The sequence below is a fragment of the Podarcis pityusensis genome (genome assembly GCF_964106645.2).
Source record: "Podarcis pityusensis genome assembly, chromosome: 10".
Lineage (NCBI taxonomy): Eukaryota > Metazoa > Chordata > Lepidosauria > Squamata > Lacertidae > Podarcis > Podarcis pityusensis.
In genome coordinates, this window is record NC_138035.1 from 32,085,476 (window position 1) to 32,106,734 (window position 21,259).

The window sequence follows — 21,259 nt, forward strand, 5'->3', positions numbered from 1 at the left end:
TTGACTTCCGACAAGCACACAGAGTGCGAACAAGACTGAGTGTATGGGGGGGGGGGGCTCGTTTGATTTCACTGCACACAGGTAGTGTGGTGACAATAAAGGTTTGTTGTTATTATTATTATTATTATTATTATTATTATTACTGAAGATAGAGGTAAAAACTTAACTATAGAAAATACATTTTGGGGGGTTTACATCTTATTCTAATTGCCTCCGCTAAAAACATTGCAGTTTTTGCTGTCACCTGATCATCTTGATCTGCTAAAAGAAAAGACACAGTAGCAATGGTTGAGCAACCCAGCATGGACAACAATAGAGGGGTAATAACCCCTCCAACTTAAAACCTGGAATAGCTTCCCATGAATTTGTTTTAAGGCATATATGAGCACCACTTATGCAATAATTAACAAAAAAGATTATTCAAAACCAGTCTTTATTGTTTTTAAAGGCAACTAGAAGTATTTTCAGAACTAATTCTTAAGCAAAAATGGATTCATATTTTTTCATTCAATGAGATTATTATTGTATGAAGAAGGAAAAAACTTTCTGGAGTTTATTTTTAGAAGTGAGTTCCTAAATCTGTTCAGATTTAAACAAACAGAAAGCATACATCACTTATGGGTTCAGACAAAATTACAAGAGCACAGAACAGGAAACATTCAAAAGCCCTAGAAGAGACCAAGACGTAATTATAACAAGGTTTCCAACATTAAGAGCGGGAATCAAAATTTTAGTAGAGAGAAAATAACAGATTTAATTGTATTAGTTATCAATGAACATTTCAGCAAAGTGTCCAATGAATACACATGCTGTAATTATACTGAAGATTTGCCATTCCAACAAAGATCTTCCTTCTCTTCCTTTCAACTGAAGCTCCACAAGTATCAATGTGATAGTATGACAAACAACCCCCCCCCCACGCCCTATAAAAATCAGTATTTGATACTCTAACTAGCTGCAAAAGATGTGTAAGGTTCTGGCAAAAGATATGTAAGTTCATTAGAGCTTCCATGAAATGAGAATCCAGAACTTCACCAATCTTAAGATCTATGCTGTATATATTCATTCTGAATTATTTAAAGAATGAATACAACCAATTTGTTTTCCTCCTACAATATTAGGAAATTAAACCAAGAATAATGTTCAATAGTTACAGAAAGGCTCCTACCTTTTGAAGTTATTCAGCTGACTAATGTTAATAAAAACATTTGCCCCCTACACAACTTGACAGAGCCAATTAACAAGTTAATTGGCTCAACATTGATTGTATAAGTAGTCCAGCCTCAACAGCATTTGTACCAACATATTAAAAGCCTAACCCACTGCTGCAGGGATCTGATCTGTGAAAAATCTGATTGCAACTATTTAAGTCACCCTTGTGAATATATAAAAAAGAATATTAATTGTGTATTATTTCTTCCAGTTAAAATAAAAAATACTGATCCTCACTTATGTTAGAACTTAAGAATTGTTACAAGCTCTCACAAAGAAGTTCAGTTACTGGGAAGCAGAAACCCAACACTATTACTTAAAAAAAACACACACAAAAAAAAAACACGCCCCTCTGAAAATAGCCCCCCCACCCAATACATTTTGGTACAATCTACTGGAAGATTACAATTAATAAAAATTTAAAAGAAACTGCACTACTGTTGAGTAAGACAAACTCCTGGGCAAAGGTGCTGAGAGGGGGAAATGTATTTTTTTGAAATAAAACCTGAATACAATCAAAGTGACTGCCATTTCTGAAGCACGGAGGGAGGAGGAAAAGGGATTCTACCCAGAGCACCCGAATTCTCTTCTGAGAATTATAGGTACAATGGTTTGTGTTATTGCAACATCCCCCACCTCTTGCAATGGAAGGGGATTTTAGGGTTGATTTCCAAATTTGGCTGATAGTTTGCCAATGAGATTCATGACTTTGGGGTTATTCTGGTACTTTGACATGTTTGCTGGGTTCTGTGCAACATCCTGGAAAGCTGCCATGACTTCTGGATCCTGTAAAACAAAAAGAGGGGAAATGGCTTGTACTGTTGTATGAAATTAAGTGGGCTTTCATATCCATGTTAAGGCCACAATACAATATAAAATCAACTATATGCTAGTTGTTGTTGGCATCCATCTGTCTTGAGAGACAATGGAGTGCATCTCTGGGGGTGAAGTCAAACCTCTGTGTTGGCAGCACTGAAGTGACCTCACCGGGATGCAAACCTCGGCAGTATATATGGAGGTCCTGGGCTGTCCAGATGACAAGACCCCCATCGGCCTTGAGAACAATTATATAATTATATATAATTGTTTTAAAAATATATAAAATTAATATAAAAATATATAAAAACAATTATATAAAAATTAATATAAAATATATAAAAACAATTATATAAAAATTGTATGCATAGGCTGTTTAGCCACATCAAGTGGTATTTCTTGCAGTTAAGATTCCTCTTGTTAAGAGGTGTCATTTGTTACAAAGGCCACATGTTACCCTGAGGGCATTTTCAAAGCAGAATAAAAATGACTGAAAATAAATGAATGTTGGAATAATCAACTATTTGGGGGAAGGTCCTTAGAGAACAAGCACAACTCATATGAAGAATCAGGGCTCCATAAATCTCTCAATCATCATTATTTTACTTGTTCTATGTTCTCACCTGCATGGCTGCAAGAACTTCAGGGTCACTGAGAATTTCATTGAGACCAGGCATGCCCCCCATTCCAGGCATGCCACCAGGCATACCGCCAGGCATGCCACCAGGAAAATTACCTGAAAATGTAAAGCATAGACTTGGAGCAGGGATCAACAATCTTTCTGGACCAGAGGCCACATTTTGAGAAAGTGTTATGGATGCTAGTCACAAAATGGCTACCATAGGGTGTGTGGCATAATGCAAAATGGTTGTCATGAGGGGTGTGGCATAACAAAAAAATTAGAGTGAGTACAGTCATTGCTGCTTTCTCCCCAACCCCCTGGACAATCTCATGCTTGCCATGGGAAGTCAGCTATGTCCTGTTAGATCTGATTGCACACTATACTGAATACCCATGCACAAACCAGTGATGTTGCTGTCTAGTAATGGGGAGCATTCCGCAGTTCAAGGAAAAATATACAAAGTGGTCACACACACTTTTATGCATGTGCATGCACAGAACATCCAAATAGACCACATATACACATAAATTTCTCTCATACACACATATGCCATGTACTCCCACTCAAACACAACTCTCTCTCCCTCTCTCTCTGTCCAAGTGCACCCATTTTTCTTTCTGAGACCACACATTCGTACTTCCTGCCCTCCCACCCTTACAGACTGCACCACATACATACCTCTGCTTCCTTCTCTGTCACACATACCTCTTCTCCATCTCCAAAGTGCATCTTAATCACACACACAGATGGAGCCCCTACATGGGGTGAACAAGCAACAAGTGCCTGCTGCCAGTTCCACATAGCTGGTGGGCAACAAGCAAACAGGATGGGCCATCCCTGCCACTTCCTAACCCGCCGCTCAAACATCCTGCCAAACCAACCAGAATGCAAGGAAGCAGCCTTTCCAGCTGAAGCAACTGCTCTGCCATTAAAAATCCTCTACAGCCCGCCTCCCCCCCGCCCCAGTATCAAGGGAAACCAGCCCAGCTCTCACAGGCAGCATGATGCCTGCAGGTGCCAATGAAGGCCTTTGGGGGCTCCATGGCACCTGTGGGTACAAACCCTGCAGCAAAGCATATCCTGCTTTCACATGTGTGATACATCCTTACATATTACCATTCTTTGGAAGCCTCCTATAGCCAGGAGAGCAAGGGAACTAAAACTTTTCTTGAACAAAGGTCAAGACTTTATCCTGTGTTCCAATACCCACTCCTATACCCACTTAATCTTCCGGGTCCAAATATGGTTGCTTTCAGCTGGAGGTTACCTGTGAAATAGTTATGCTACCTCAAGGCTTTGTCTTATCATAAACAGAGGAATGTATTATCATGGCCTCTTTAGCAAATTGTATGTGAAGGATTACTGCAGCACAGCAAGTTGTACATACTCTATACGATCTTACCAATAAAGCAAAACACAAGAGAGGAGGCTGTATGGGCAAGCAATTCTGCAGTGTACATGATTTCTAAGATTTGCTATTAGCAAGTTTGTTTATCTACCACCCTTCATTAGATTTGGTTCCAGGGCGGTTCATAAAATTAAAGGATTAAGAAACAATCAACCACATAAAAAACAACCCACAGTTTAAACACAGCAAGCAGTTAAGACCGTAAAATGCCTAAAATACAAAAAGAATAAAAAGAGGTTCTCTGGTCCCTAAAAGCAGTGAGGTGAGCCTTTCTGGGGATGTGCCTACAGCATATGGATGTGCCATATGCTTACAGATGGCATGCCATGTCCAGAAAGGCTTTCTCTTTGGTTGCAAAGGAGTGAGTGGGGGGGGGGGGCAGGATGATATGGGTGAGGCTCTTCAGGTCTCAATAACATCTCCCTCTTTTCCAGCCCCCAAGTCACTTTCATGGTCTCCTAGGCCACTACAGTGAGTGTTTGTTCCTATGAGTAGTTATGTGTTCCCTTCACATACAGATATTCCCTTCCAACAGCCAAACAACTTTCCCTCTTGCTTAGAAAAACCAAACTTACATAAGTAAAACTTTTCTTTTGCCCCAGTAGCAAGTTAAACAAAATGCTATGACCCAGATCCATTAAGTTACCATCTCTCTGTTGCTATTCATGCTTTGAAATGAACACATACCTGGGAAGCCACCTGGGAAGCCACTAAACGGAGGTCCTCCCGTTTGTCGTCGAGCCTCTTCCTCCTGCAATCAATAAATCATGAGAAAACTTCACATGCTCTCCAACTAATCAAGCTTAGATATAGAAAGCTGAGAAGGCTATTACAACTGGATCCAAAGCCTACTATATAGACCCTACATGCTCTTAGGTTCTGCACTACTGCTTCACTCCAGGATAATACTGAATTTCTAGGTCCCTGGAAGAGTGAGTTTTGAAAAGAAAATAGTTCTGATATTTATTTTAATGCTCAAGTTTGTTGCTGCTCCCTCAGTGTTTATAGCACTGGGCTTCAAACTACAGGTAACTCGCATCTTACGCAGCAGGGGTTATGTTCTTGGCCATTGCACATATAAGCAGCGCAAAGCCATAACGACCCCTAGAAAACTGTAAAAATAAATAAATCACTGCACTCATCAGTGGGTGACAAATAAGGCTCTTAGTCTTCCTCCTCTTCCTTGCTAAATGATGCTTTAGGGGATGATATGAGGACATGGAGGGTTGCCAGATAGCCAGAAGAAGTGCTTGGCTGCGGTTCAGATCTAGGGGTGGATTGCATGAGCACAATTGCCACTATTGTCTCTTGAATGCATCAAACATTTCCTTGCATGGTCTCAGTGTCTGTAATCCCACAGATGATCTTGAGGCTGAGTTCCATGAGGGGGTCAAACTCTGCAATCAGATCATTTGTGTGCTTTATGACTTGGAAGAGTTGAGAAAATTTCTGCAGGTTCCAACTTGCTCTCCATCCTCATCTTCACATTCTAAACTTGATCTGACCAGTTTCTCTCTAGTTATTCAGCAGTCAATACCTGTTGGCCCTCAATTAGTTCTTCTACTTCTTCCTGGATGAGGCCAACAAAGCCATCACCACCTACTTGCCTAGCCATCTGCACAATGCCCTCCACCTCAGTGACCGTGCTTGAAAATCTCTTGAAATCATGCACACATTCCTTCCACAAGTTCCACCAGCATGCATTCACTGTTTCAGGCTTGATTGCATCCACAATGGGTGACGCAATGGGTAACGCTGAAGGACATCCAGCATACCGTGGAATCAAGAGCTGGATCAGCATCCATTGCATTGATAATCCAGGTGATGAGCTTCGTGTGAGTAGTCTTGGAGCAGTGGATCACACCTTGATGCAGAGGCTAGATGAGGGATGTCCTATGCGGGGGGGGGGGGCGGGGGGGGGCTACCTTGCTGTGTGTGAAGCAGAGTCCTTCAATGCCCAGCATTGTCCATAAGCATTATCACTTTAAACCACAGTTGTTTCTTTCTGAGGAACTGTCTCACCTCTGGAAAGAAGCAGTTATGGAGGCAGTCTAGAAATGATGATGTCACCCAGGCCTTTTCATTGGATTACCAAAATACCAAAATTACCAAAATACAGGAAGTATTCTTCTCCTTGCCTTTTGCACAGGGGTTTTGAGACCTGTACAGCAAGCATGGCTTTATTAAGTGTCCAGCTGCATAGCTACAGAGCAGCACAGCTACTCTATCCTTTCCAGCTTTGAAGCCAGGGGTTTGCTTTTCAGCTTTGGCAATGCAAGTCTGCTCAGGTATTTTCTTCCAGAGAAGTCCTGTCTCGTCTAAAGTGAAGACTTGCTCTGGAAGACAGGACTTGTCCAGCAGCTACTTTGATTGTGCAGGGTATGTTTTCACAGTCTCTTTGTCTGCAGATGAAGCCTGCCTTATTGCCTGGACATTCTTCAGGTTGAAACAGATCTTAAAGCTCTTAAGGCAACCTGAGCTGGCTTTAAATTCCTTGCTGATTCCCAACTGTAGTGGAAAGTTTACTGTGGCCACAGAGGCTGAGAGATTTGTGGCACGAGAAGCTGCCATCCATAGCAACATGTTTCTGGTTCTTGTCTTCCAGCCACAAGTTCAGTGCCTTTTTTGTCTTCACCAAAGCCATGTCTTGCACTTGGCTGGTCACCTTTGCAGCCAGGGATGCACTTACTGCCACTCCTCCATGGACCTCATTTTCATGCACCTTGATGGCATGGATGCTGCACTCATTCCGGCCATATTTGTGTGCCACAGCACACACAGACATGCCAGCTCTCAAGCAGCTCAGCACAGCCAACTTCTTTTCCAGTGTGGGAACCATCCTTCACTTATTCTTTCGTTTCTCAGCAGCTGATGATAATGAGGATGCCTTGTGTTTTGCGGCCATTCTGCAGCTCTAACCACCTCATCCACAATCCTCCAAGTCTCCTCCAATGTCTCTCCAAGTCCCTCCACAAGTCCTTCAGACCTCTTCCAACCACCTCTTCCAAACTCCTGTGATGTCTCTCCAACCTCCTTCAATCTCCCTCTCCAACTGCTTCTTCCACACTCCAACCTCCCCCAATGTCTCTCCAAACTTCTCCACAAGTCTCTTTGGTCTCCACCAATCAGCCACTCTAACTCTCTGCTACCTCCTCTGCCTTTTCTTCATACTCTGCAGACTCTTCAACCACACTCAAACACTTTCACAAAGACTACCAGGATCTTTTGCAGTTTCTTCCTGCTCAGCCACCCCTTTCCACCCCTTGCATCACATTTTCATGGTATTTAAAATAAATAAATAAAAAGAAAATTGGTGATGTGCATAAAGCCGTGATCATGTTAAGTACGTATAATAAGTGTAAGATGTGAGTTACCTGCACAAAAAATAGTTATCATTTTGAAGTTCTCTGCAACTAAATACAGACTCAGTTAAAGACAGACATTCTAAAATATAGGTTAGCATTTGAAACTGTAGAAGTGCCCCTTTTTTAGCCTATTTCCATGCACATTTTTGGATAGAGTTATGCTGGGTTATTTTCCTGTTGTACATGCTTTATTAAGCTCTCACCCTTTGAGCTCTCTCATGTTCCTCTCGAGCTTTCTTTACTCTTTCCATCCTTTCCCTGATTTCTTTTTCTTCACGCTTTCGTTCATATTTTCTTCTGTGTTCCGCAATCTTCTGAGCCTGAAGCACAGAGGGTGGGTATTGGTCATATGAATCCAGAGCATCTTTAAAATACCATCTTAGCACTTTACCTACCTCAACTAGTTTTAATTGTTTTGGTACTCTGCCAATTCTTTTCTAGTACTGAAAATTAGATATTTAAGACACATACCTTCTCTTCAACAGGCAACTTAAGATTCAAGATGTTGCTGGGTCCCACAGGATATGAAGTCAGTATTTCACAAGAGGGCAAAACTTGCAGCCTTAAGCTGCTGATGGTATGAGTGAACATAGTGAAAACAATTATCCAGGCTTTAAAAGTCTGGAAACCTATCTAGGAGTTTATACTACAACTCATGTGTAAAAATATTTTGAGAGGATTGCTTATAGTGTTCTGGCCAAGCCAAGCTAAAGGATGAAGACTGCCACTTAAAAAGTCTTAATCAATAATGGAGTGTTTTAACATTTTTCAGCCTCAGGGCCACATTGGGTTAGGATCCTCTCCTAACCCAGCATTGTGGTCGAAAGAATTGACCAACCTTCCTCTTTCTGCAGTGCTTGACCCCTTAGCAATAGAACCATGTTAACTGGTGAACAGGCACTCCTGTGGATGGAGGAGATAAGTCAATTTTCCCAAGGGGTGGTAGGTCACCAGAAATGGCTTGGCAGGCCAAGGCTAGCTTGCAAATTTGCCACCCTTGATCTAGACAACATAGCATATTTAGAAGCCAGAAATGCTAAAACCAATGTTCAAAATGTAAAATACCAGGGAGTATACTACACACTTGGCATACAAAACTTTAGGCTCTAGAGGTATCACATTTTGGGTCAGTGGTATCAACTAGGCTTCTCAAAACATGATGTATTGAAAAAAACATGCCTTCAGTTGTCATCAGTATTTGGCAGCAAAAGCTCCTAGTATCCATAACACTGATACTTAAAGAAGCCATTACACTATTTTTCATAGGTTTCAGCTTCCAGATGCTTCTCCAGATATTATAAAGGACGCCTTTCTGCATCTTTTATCAAAAACTTTAAAGAGACTTTCAGTAGTAGGCTCCCAACTAGGTCAAGTCTCAACTATAGCCTAGTCAGCAGAGAATGAGACTCTTAATCTCAGGATCATTGGTTCAAGCCTGACTTTGGGCAAATGAGTCCTGCATTGAAGGCGGTTGGACCAGATGACCCTCGTGCTTCTAACTCTACAATTCTAGGATTCTAAGTCTGCCCTGGCTCAGCAGTGCTAGAAACTGGGATAGAAAAGCTAGGAGCCAAATTTTGGCAACACACTTTAGTTATTATTTTGATACACATGAACTAATACACAAATCACATAAGTGACACATTGTTAATATCACATTTTAACAGAAATTGTTAATACATGTTTCATTTGGTGCTTACAACAAAAATATTGGTACACCACACCCTACTCTTTACTGTTAAACTCCTTATTAACATTTTGGCTATCCCTGACATATACTTTGAGGCTTCAAAGCATATACATTTCAGAAATCCTTGAGTATCAGCCAGGCACAAAAAATGGCACCTAGACCTTTTGAGCTTTTTGCAAATGGAGAATCTTTGGGCGTGAAATGTGCCTGGCACCCTGCTAATTTCAATCCCTGTGGCTGAGACTAGCCTATCCTACTTGGTCCTCTGTCTTGTGAAATTATACTGTTTCAATTAGTTGCTCATGTTTTTATTATCATTCTCTGTGCTGCAGTTTCAATGAGTGGGAGGAGGGAACTGCCCTAAGGCGTCTTCACAGGAGTTGGTCCTGCCCACCTAGCAACAACAGGCATTTCCTAAACATCCCCACTCCTCTTCATGTGGCAAACAATAAAGCAATAGACATGGAGACTGTAACAATGAGTATGGACAGAGCAGAGGCGTTTCCTACAACTCTGAAATGCCTTCTCTTCTTTTCATCCATAAAAGCCATGGAAAAGGGGAGACATATGCCAGTCTTTAGGAGTTGTCAATGAAGTAAAAAGAGTATGTGGAAGACTTAGGCTTGTTGAATCAAATTTTCATTCTATCTGTGGGAAATAATACAGTGGAGAGAGCAGCTCCAGATACACATTGGCAGGGAGAGGAAGCAGAAGCCAGGCTGTCACATCAAAGCTTCAGAAATGTTCAATTATACACATGATTATGAGATATCAAAATTTATGACCTACTTGATGGGTCTTCCTTTTGTACAAGGTTAAGATTTATCCCTTGCTAATGTCAATCCTAAACTTACAGTAGGAAGGTCAAACATTTGGCCCTATGGACACTGCTGAACTAAGACTTCCTTCACCCCTAGCAAGAATGGCCAATGGTCAGGAAGACTGGAGTTTAGTTCAAGATCTGGAGGGCCAAAGGTCTCCACATATGATCTACAGAATGCCAGACCAGATGAAACAGTACAGTTAAACAATTATTCAAAAATATTCTTTGAATATAAAGGCCAGCTTGCAAAAACAAGGAGTGATTCTCTAGAGACAAGGCTGAAGTTAAGAATTTTTTGAACTGTTTGTAATCACAGCTGACACCACTCCCATGCGGCAATGCTGCAATGCTGCAAATCAGTAAAAAAAATAAAATGCGTTCTAGCCAATGCAATGATCTTGGATGATCCACATTTTATGCAGCAGATGTATCTACAGTTTTCCCACTGCTCCTTTCCCACAAATATTGGGAACACATGCCCATATCATACACACACATTTCCCCTTCAGATGTTATAGGAGCTTACTCACAGACATGCAGTGGACACATGGCAAACTTGTCTACTTCCAGCAATCGTCTGGAAGTTTGAGGATGGAACCACAGCATCCTTAGTTTTGAACTATGAGGCCATGCATAATTCCGACACCAGTTTCTGAAATAAGTTCTGCCTAACACCACAGAAGACAAACCATAAACAAGGCAATAAATTATTGATGTCCCAAGGTACAGCCTGAAGGCACGTGAGGCCACCACTCTGTTCAAGCTAAGGAGCTCTGGGGAATCACATATACACTGTGTTCGGTTCCACAAAAAAAGAAAGCCAGGATAGAAAATGTAAGAAAATAAATATGTATTCCTGTTGTCACTCACTCTGGGCTGCACTTCCTTCAGCATGGCACTAGCATCTTCATCATAATCCAGTTTACAGGCTAATGCCAGGTCATGTGCAGACTCCTCCCAGTGACCCAACAGCCTGGCAATGACAAGATGCAAGACATTTTAAAATCAGATTTAACCCATGGCATAAAATGGGGGTGGGCATCCTTTAGTCCAACAACTTCTGAAGACCACAACTCCCACCATCCCTGAACACTGATCATGCTGGCTGGGGATTATGGGGGCTTTGAGTCCAAAAACATCCAGAGGGCCGCATGTTCGTCATTCTTGGGCTAAAAGAAAACCCATAGATATGCACAGCTTGAAAACCACACAGAAACTTTCCATTTCATTATTATGGTACTTGTATTTTTTCAAATCCAAACCGTCCCTTAATTTCAAGTTTTACATTTATAGTGGTAACAGAACAGTACAAAAATGTGCACTTATATATGGTTAATATTATCTTACCTGCCCTTCACAATAAGGTATTGGGGCAGATTGCAACAATTTAGTTATAAAATCAGACACTCACGAGTTGAATCAATTTAATAAAAAATACCAGCTACGCAACTGGATTATGTTTAACAGCAAACCAGACTGGAAAGTTTGTATTTTCATTAATCAGAGTAGTACAGTGTAAAGAGAGGTTAGTTTATTTACCTGTGGGCTTTCCCTCGCCATTTGTAAGGCTGTGCTGAATCAGGGTTAATCTGAATGGCTCTATCACAATCTCTGATGGCAGCATTTGGCTTCTGCATTTTCACAAAGACACTGTTGACAACAAGAAAATCAAATATGTTTAAGGAACTATCAGCTGCACATTTTTGGGTACTCAGAATGGAGTCTAGAGATGCTACAAGCTACATGACAGTCATGCTGCCTAATCATATTTTTTCCCCTTCCACTTCCCCAAAAACTGCAAGCTGCTTCAGTAATTTGGATACATCCTCTTCTAACACGTATGTTGAGCTTTTAATGCTCATTTTAAAAAATTCAATAATAATGTGGTTTAATGGCTTATATATTTTTCTTGTTCTAAAATTGGTATTAATGGCATCAATCACCTATGGCTTCAATTTTTATCTGACAGTTACTTCTATGAAGCAACATTAAGCAGAATCTCAACCTCCAACTTAATTTAGCTAAGTCCTTTAATAAATACACATACTTACTCTGTCTTACTCAAGACAAAAATCAAAATTAGGAATATGACATCTAAATTATGTCCAAGTGTGCTAAGAAAAATAAAAATGCTTGCTTTTTCATAATGTCATTCTGTAATCTGATTTTATGTATACAGGTATGGTAACATTAAGGACAAGGGAAAGAGAAGAGGTATATGGGAAGGAGAACATGGAACAGGGTCATAAGAAAACACAGCCATGAGCACATAGCAATTTAGAAAACTGACATTTACACTTATTATTCCACAACCACAAACAGGACTTTTCAGGTGAATAACAGCACCTCAAAATGTCAAAGACTGTATGTTGGCTTGCACAGGAGCTTATCAAAATAGATTTAACAAAGAGGCACAAGAGGCATAATAGTTTTTTTGCAGCCAGGTCAAGGCATATTGTCACATTTTGTACAATATGTACATTTTACTAACAATTCATTTAGCAAGAGAATTCTGGAGTTAATTAGTCTAGACTAAGCTGTGTTTGGGTATATGTAGTTTGGCATCCTCTAATGCACTTGTTTTCAAATTTAAAGTCTCACCTGGCTCGTTTGGCATACAAGATAGCCAGTTGAGGATTCAACTTGATGGCTTCTGTGAACAAATCAATGGCTTTCTGAAGTTCACCTGGAAATATAAATAAGGCTTCAGTTGTACCCCCAAAGAAGACATCTACATGATATGTTGTTGTTTAGTCGTGTCCGACTCTTCGTGACCCCATGGACCAGAGCACGCCAGGCACTTCTGTCTTCTGCATGATATACTTGTCTTAATTAGGAGTACTGGACATATGGAATAAAGGGAATGGTACATAGTGCCATCAGTCTTGTCTCATTGGCAAGTTGCAGACATCCTCTTTTGGGACAAGGCACTCAAGTGGATTGCAGCTGTGCAACCCCAGGTATTCGTAGGGTTTTCTAGACAAATTTAACTTGGTTCCAAGTCCTGTTTTGTTGTAGAAACCGCATTGATCACCCTTTGTGATAACTAGTGCCAAGAGAAGAGGAATACAACCCTTTTGATACCCCTAGTATTCTCAGCATCTTTTGATACCGTCAACTGTGGTATCCCTATGGAATGACTATGTGAAATGTATATGGATTGCATTTAGGCAACGGAGCCCAACAACATGCGCTTCCTCCCTTGCCTCTTGGGTGGGGGGGAGAGAAAAATAGTCTGTGAGAGTGAGGCAGACACACACACACCTTGGTAGGACCTGCATGGGAGGGGAGCCTGATGAGTGAGAGGCAATTTGCCTGGCCCTCCAGTTTTTTTTTACCTGCAGGTCAGTGGCCCATAACATAAAGAAGATTTCTCTTTAACCTTGCTTTAAAGGCTTTTACAGTTTGAAACACTGGTCCCTTAAGGACTACTTCTTCTCTGTCAATCTACATGGGAGCTGAGATCTTCCCATGCAGGTTGACGGAGAAGCCTTTCTCAGAGTTTCACCACCATGAGCAATCAAGTGGTAGGCAATGCTTCTGACATCCTGGTTACTGAATTCCTCTCCCCAGAAAGTTTGTCTAGTCCGCAGGTCCGCAAACCTTTTCAGCAGGGGGCCGGTCCACCGTCCCTCAGACCTTATGTGGGGCCAGACGATATTTTGAAGGGGGGGAAAATGAACAAATTCCTATGCCCCACAAATAACCCAGAGATGCATTTTAAATAAAAGCACACATTCTACTCATGTAAAAACACCAGGCAGGCCTCACAAATAACCCAGAGATGCATTTTAAATAAAAGGACACATTCTACTCATGTAAAAACACGCTGATTCCCGGACCGTCCGCGGGTGGAATTTAGAAGGCAATTGGACCGGATCCAGTCCCCGGGCCTTAGTTTGCCTACCCATAGTCTAGTGGCTATAACATCATATTTTAGGTATCAAGACAAGATGCTTAGTCTCAAGCATTTTAAATAAAATTATTCTTTTTCTGGATCAAATGGGAAATGAAATTATTTTAAAGACAGTCATTCACTGCACTATCTGAATCGAAGTTATGGTGAATTTGGAACAACCCACCCTAAAAAATAGAAGTATACTAGACTACATATTTTGTTTACCTCTAAAAAGCTTGTCAGGCAATTAATTTTCCTTATAAAGAACTCACCTTCACCTAGTGCATTAATAGCTTCCATCTTTTTTTCATTCGCCTGGTCCATCATCTCTTCCGTTACCTAAAGGAGAGAGAAACAAAGTGACTCAAATTCACACAAACTATTTGGAAAGCATTCTTAATTCTAGAAATTTTAAAAGGTCTAGAGCAGGGGTAGGCAACCTAAGGCCCATGGACCAGATGCAGCCCAATAGCCTTCTCAATCCGGCCTGTGGACGGTCCAGGAATCATGTAAAGAGTAGATTGTATCCTTTTATTTAAAATGCATTTCTGGGTTATTTGTGGGGCCTGCCTGGTGTGTGCTTTTATTTAAAATGCATCTCTGGGTTTTTTGTGGGCATAGGAATTCATTCATTTCCCCCCCCCCATATAGTCCAGCCCACCACATGGTCTGAGGGACGGTGGATCGGCCCACGGCTGAAAAAGGTTGCTGACCCCTGGTCTAGAGTATCAATATACAACTCAACTGAATCTCAGCAGAGGGATATGTGTTTCAAAACTACTTAAAGCCAATTAGAAAAATATCTACCAACAATAAATTTCTTCTTTTTAAAAAGCCACACAGACTATGAAGGTTAGTTGAAATTGTCTTAACTTTTTATTTATTTTTCCATCCTTTAGATCAGTGACTATTTAGTTATGGTAGAACACATCTGGTGCACTGGCAGTCTGCTGGTGCGATCCAGCTCAGCAAGCTCTTCCTGCTAGCCCACTAGCTCCTTGTCTCCATTTCGCAAGCAACAGGACTGCTTTATTTCTTCTGCCTGGCGTATTGCACATGTATGTGATACAGAAGTGTATGTGCAGCCATGAGATGGCCAGATCCACCTTTGTTTTGGCCACAACAATCTTTCTAAGATATCAGTTATTTTTCTTAACATTAAAAGGGTAATTTGAAATCCACGTTCTGCATTGGTTTCCTATATATTAGTACAGATTGTATCATGGTGGATTTGTTTAGATAGCTCTTAAATATTGTAAAGAAATTTTCATGCTGTGCAATCCAGAAATGTTGATTGATTGATCGAAAAAGCTACATGAGGTTTTACAAAGAGAGACAGTTCCAATCTCAATTAAGCTTATTACCTCAAGACTTTCATCTCCCATTTCTTGAGGTTCATCACTGTCTGGTTCAATCACTCCTTCATTATCAATTTCTGCAAACAAAATCACCACTAATTAGAAGAATCCTAGTTATTCCACATAAGAGGCTAAATAGGAAAAATGAAGCCAAAACATTGCATCTACAACATGGAAACCATGCAATATAGTACTGAATAACTCACCCACATCACTCTCTTCACTCTCGGGTTCTGATGGCTTTGGCGGTTCCTCGGGCTTCTTTTCTTCTGCTTTCGCCTAATGAAAAGGATATCAAATTACTGGCATGCTCATTTAAAGCTTTGCTTAGGGTGGTATTGTAGGATGTTCAGACAATTCTAGAATAAATTATTTTCAGGGACTGAATTGGAGAACTGTTGCACTGTTTTTCCAGCTGGAAAGTTTAAAATTTAAAAGGTGAATATCTCAAAAATGTAATTATTATATTTTGGTTATTTAACTTCTGCTTGCTACAAACTACTGGAAAATCCAGACTTTCTACTGTTTTACAATTCATCTGGGAAGATCTGGAAACATATATAAGTAACACTGAAACATAGGGCAAGGGGCCCCATCAGAAAAGCAGCATATCTGACCAATGAAGTGTTTGTTAGCAGAGTCTGATTATCACCGACAGCAATCATCAGCACCACTACTGCTAGTTGTCAGGATTCAAAGAACTATGCAACCTAACTACACACCCAAGGGAACTTTAGACTTCTGCTTTCCAAAGAGCAGAAGCCTTTGCCACATGACAAACCACTTCGGAAGGCATAAAGACTTTTAAAAAGCCGACAAACATAATGGGGTGACTTCCTGTTCGGGGGACAGTGGAGGGAGGAGAAAATGCATCATCTCTAGCTACCTCCCAAAAAAGTAATGTGTATGACATGTGCAAGCTCTCCTGCTCTTACCCTTTCCTCCACGTTGGCTGACCCACGACTAGGGCTGGGCGATATCTGGTTTTCAACATCATAATATATCAGCAGCTAAATATCGTGATATACTGATTTATCACAGTGTCTGAAATGTATCTCAGCTGCTGACAGAGATTTATATAGTGCTTTTGTCCATAAATTGTTCAATTTATCTTCTTCAATGTTCATATCCCTGTTTAATTCCCAGATTCCCAGATTTTGTTGCGGGTAAAATTGGTTCTCAACAAGGGTTTCGTATAAAAGGGAAATTAATCATTATACTATATCTTCCCAAATGATTTTTCTGCATAGGCTAATGGCCCTTTATGTACTCAAAAAATGATTATCATGGAATCAACAAAGGATGTAGTATCCAACATGCATCTTTAGGTATGCACAAAGAAAGCCTGAGTAATTACTAATGATCTTGTTGACACATGAAGGAGAGACACACACTTGTGTCCAGGGCAGATGTCTATCAGCTCCATCTGGTAAGCCAGCCTAGACCCTACCTGCCTGCATTATGTCTTGCCAGAGCGGTACATGCTCTGGTTATCTCCCACTTGGACTACAGGCAACTCCCCATTTGTGATTTAGAATCATAGAATCATAGAGTTGGAAGAGACCACAAGGGCCATCGAGTCCAACCCCCCTCTTTATAAGACAGCATCCATACTATTGCACAAAGTTGAGATGCAGGTCAATTTTTTTAGATCAAATTGCACCCTACATTAGGAATTGTATGTACAAACATAAAAGCCATAATCCTAACAAGCGCCTCTCTCTTACCTCATGTGTTCCTTCCGCAGCTCCTTCTGCAGCTCCTTCCTGAGAAGTGTTGCATGGAGCTGGTGGTATTTTACCTCCCATACTTTTCAAAAAAAGAAAAAGATTGGTGAGATACAGAGTTTGACAACATTTGGTTTAAGATAAATGAAAAGTATAAACCACTAAGTAACAGTTAGCAATGAATATTTATTCATGACTAAAGAATAACTGAACAGAAATTCTATTACCTTAAAATTAGTCCCATTTGCTTTTCTGAATTGCTACTCAGAATGCTTCAGCACAATTTTATGTTATTAGGGTAGAACAACTGAAACCCCTTTAAGCATAGCAATGTCAATTAACTAGCATTTGCTGCCTTCTAATCCAGGAAATTTGGAAAGAAAGAAAAAGCTGTGGAAGGTTAAGCATTTCTAGATTTAACTTGTACTTTCACATGCCGCAGTATGATTCCACAACACTAAGGAAATTACCCTGAACAAAACACTCCATTTTTACCCATACTTTCAAGTCAGAACTGTGATATGTACAAAGGTTACGAGCAATAACACTAGAAAAAATATATCTGTAAAGAGGTGGAATGTAGATTATCCCCAGCAACTTTCCTAGAGCAAGGGGTGCAGGTGCTCAGCTTGTTCTACATTGTTCTGTACCTCTGATTCCCAAAGCATGTGCTTTGAACAACTGATTTCCCTAAAACTGGTTGATCCAACACGACTTGAGGGCTACAAGGAGCCTTTGAGACCTTTTTTGAGGGCCCACAACATTATCTTTGTCCCCCCCCCTTGCACTGCTTTCCCAAAACTGGGTAAACAAGGTGTGAGGCTTTGGGAAGGAGGCGTCAGGGCTCGGAAGGGCTCAAATTTTGGCCTCCCCCCACAGCACAACAATGCAGGGTGTGGCCTGCGGGTTCCGTGTCAAGTACTCTTGCAGCCCACTTGGTCTGAAAGGTTGGACCTCCCTGCCCTAGAATGTACAGCAAAAGGTGGTGGTGGAAATCACACTTCCTGTTTCAATAAATTAATGGTGCACTTTCCAGAAACATTTACAGTATCTGTGAAACACTTTTGAGATGAAAGGAGCATCTCTGACACACTCCTCTAGGAATAATATTAAATGTTAATCTAACTGAAATAAAATTAACCCAGAAGAGTAACCACCAAATAAGAACTACTAATATTCTCTGGCCACCCTATTTGATTTACAGTTTCACTGCTCACTTTGTTAGGAAGACTTTACCATTCAAAAACTAACTGATACTTTTATATAGCCCAATCGTAGTATGAGTTAGGCATACCTGAGTCCACTGATTACAATGCATGCAAAGCCTCCTAATGCTACAAGACTGTGTTATTAAACAACTATTTGATTCAAAATAAAAACCATTTCACACACAAAGAGATTTCAAATGAACAAGCTCTACCACTCCAGCAGAACACCTGAAATCTTACTACCCACTAGATAGAGCTACAGGTTACCTTAGAGTAAACACAGCCATGTTTGTTTCTACACTCCTCCACAGCATAGCTCTTTCAGCCACAACTCTTTCTACACCCCTCCCTCCACAGCATGAAATGCAAGCTTTTGCACTGTCATGGAACAATACTTTAAGGTCTGTAGCCAAAGCTAGACTGCTTTTCTTCACAGAATCATCAACATTATTACTTGAGGGGGTTTTCCTGGGCTATGAAACAGGACTCCATAATGGTTTTTAATTCATTTAGCTAGAATGTGGTTGGCTGCATAAATGGCACTCTTGGCAATGTAACACTGATTGCTTTCAAGCAGGATCTGAAATCATGGAGGGGATATTAGAGAACCATCTGGAAAATTTTAACAGCCAATTTTACTATTGTACAGATTTCAATAAGTAATCCAGTTAAATGTTTTTAACCATGCTTACAACAATACGAAAGCAGCTCTATCTACCTTAGTTTTACATAAATTGAATACTAAATCTAGAAACAGTTACATATTGCTATGAGTTGGTGGGGAGAAAGTAGGCTCTATATGAGATCCTTCTAATCTAACCTCTGGATCTAGCAAGTGTTAAAATATAAGCCAGGCTAGCTTCCTGTGTTGAGGTGAAAGTCTGGGTGATGAGGCATTAAGAGAAGGGGTTCTGTGTGAGAAGGCAAACAGCTGGGGGGGTGCCCCTCCCCCAGCTCTGTTAATTAAAAGGACAAAGCTGGAGTTTAGAGCTGAGTTGCAATGATGTGACCTAGAAGTAAAGCTGCAAGCTGGTGAGAGAGTCAGAGCAAGGTTTGATTTCTGTTTGAATCCCCTCCATTGTAGGTTCAGGTTGCATATATGTGTAAACAAACCATATATCATAAAAACATATAAAAAAATTGTCCAGTAGCACCTTAGAGACCAACTACGTTTGTTCTTGGTATAAGCTTTTGTGTGCATGCACACTTCTTCAGATGCATGTACATGAAAGCTTACACCAAGAACAAACTTAGTTGGTCTCTAAGGTGCTACTGGACAATTTCTAAAAAATTTTTTATATGTTTCGACTGTCAGACCAACACAGCTACCTACCTGAATCATATATCATAAATACACTAAAGTATCAGCTGTGCTTCACTCCAGAAGGAAACAAAACCCTGGGCAAGCTCTTGGAACCCCTGGAATCCCACCCTGCTCCAAGATTGGAGTGGCATGCAACAATATATTTGCACAATCCAAGGTGCATTGTGGCTTGTGTTACACACACTTCCACAGAAAGACGTTTGATAAATACAGTCGTTTTTTTCTAAAAGATGAAATAACAATCCTAAGCAACTCAGTTTCAGGCTACTCCAAAATGCATGCTTTTTTCAACAAAAAAGGAACTTCCAGGTGGAAAGGAAAGCATAGGCAAAAATGTGCTTGGCATGTAGATTATGATGTTTGTTTTTCACTAAATGTGCTCTGGTGCAGTAACTGGGGACAATATTCCAGCATTAAAATACATATAAGAAAGTGCAACACCTGAGTAATCATCATAATGATCTGAAAGCTTTCTCTTATCCTTTCCTCAGGCACGAAACAACGTTTTCTGGGCAGCAAAATGTTGGTACACCGAGGGGATTAAAGAGCACATGTTAATTGTAACAGCCTGAAACCCTTTCCTTGCCGAGAAAGGGGGGGAGTGGAGTAACTGGACGTGAGAAGAACAGGTTTCCAATGACACGGCTAGGCCTTCCGTCCAGAGATCCGGCCATCCGTCCCTCAAACAGCCTCGGATTCCAGGGAAAGGACTGAATACTCAAACCAAAGCAGGCACCTTTCGCAAGGCAAATAAATTATTCTGATGAATTCCCCATCTTCCCAGCCCCATACAAGTCCCTGCAACTCCTCCAGCTCCGCGCTTTTCAAGCCCGACTTCTCTCTTATTATCGAGGCCTGATCCGGGGTTCGCCGCCCACCAAACACCCCCCTCCCGCCAAAAACCCAGCAGCCCCCCCCCCAGCCCCACCGTCCGAAAACTGAGACACCTTCATCACCTGAAAACGGGGGTGAGGGGGAGAGAGAGAGGAAGAAACGGGGATACAGAGGACCCCACTCTACCCCCACCTCCACCTTTTCCAGCGCCGCCCCATGAGGGGCTTCCCCCCCCCCGACTTACCCCTCCACCCAGTCGCGGAAGAAGCGCAGGTCGTCGCTGTGCAGGATGGCCGGGTTCTCCTTGCAGAGTTTGACGAAGGCCCGCAGCTCGCTCACCTTCCGCAGGTCCATGGCTCGCCCGCTTCCCTCCCGCGCGTCCCCCTCGCTGCTACTGCGGTGGTTGCCGCCGCTTGAGCTTCCCTCCAAGCGGAGTAACGAAAGTTCCCAGCCTCCCTCTTCCCTCCCCTCCCGCTCGCTCGGGGGCCCCGCTGCCTGTCACGCGCAATTCAGTTCAGCGCCACGCGCACGCGCTCCCCGCCCCTCCTGCCCCGCCCCCCTGTCAGCTTTTCGCTCGCGGCTGCCGCTCCCGCTGGCCGCCTTCCCCACGCCCGAGAGGCTCCTCCCACTGTGCCCTCGCGACCCACCCGCCGTGGCCCTTCGAGCGACGCTCGCGCGGGGCGGACCGGAATTTTCCAGAAATGAAACCCGAGTCGCCCACGGCGTTTGCCTCTTTCCGTTGTCCCCGCCCGCCCCCGCCATTCCCACTTGGAGAACAACACCGAGTTATTTCACACGCCAGAGGGCAATAACTGAACTTAAACGGGCTCTCTGCGCGCGAGTATGGGTCTCCCCGTGTTTGTTTTTACATGCAGGCGTTTTACTTAGTCGCCAAAGTAAAAATTTTCCTAGGAAGGAAGGAAGTGGGATGCGATCTCCGGTCGAAATGGGCGTAATGACGCTATCAAACTTCG

The 21,259-nt window shown here is 41.8% G+C and overlaps 1 protein-coding gene across 1 annotated transcript; it reads right to left on the minus strand.

The window, feature by feature from the left end:
* Positions 1–416: 416 nt before the first annotated feature.
* On the minus strand, positions 417–20,799 carry ST13 (ST13 Hsp70 interacting protein). The gene is made up of 12 exons (XM_080971398.1): positions 20,530–20,799; positions 16,920–17,001; positions 15,399–15,471; positions 15,199–15,269; positions 14,107–14,173; positions 12,538–12,622; positions 11,476–11,586; positions 10,807–10,909; positions 7,627–7,743; positions 4,746–4,809; positions 2,652–2,764; positions 417–1,998 (listed from the first exon to the last, which is right to left on the minus strand). Exons 1-12 carry the CDS (start codon positions 20,637–20,639, stop codon positions 1,870–1,872), a joined length of 1,125 nt encoding a protein of 374 aa, XP_080827524.1. The 5' UTR covers positions 20,640–20,799; the 3' UTR covers positions 417–1,869.
* Positions 20,800–21,259: the final 460 nt, after the last annotated feature.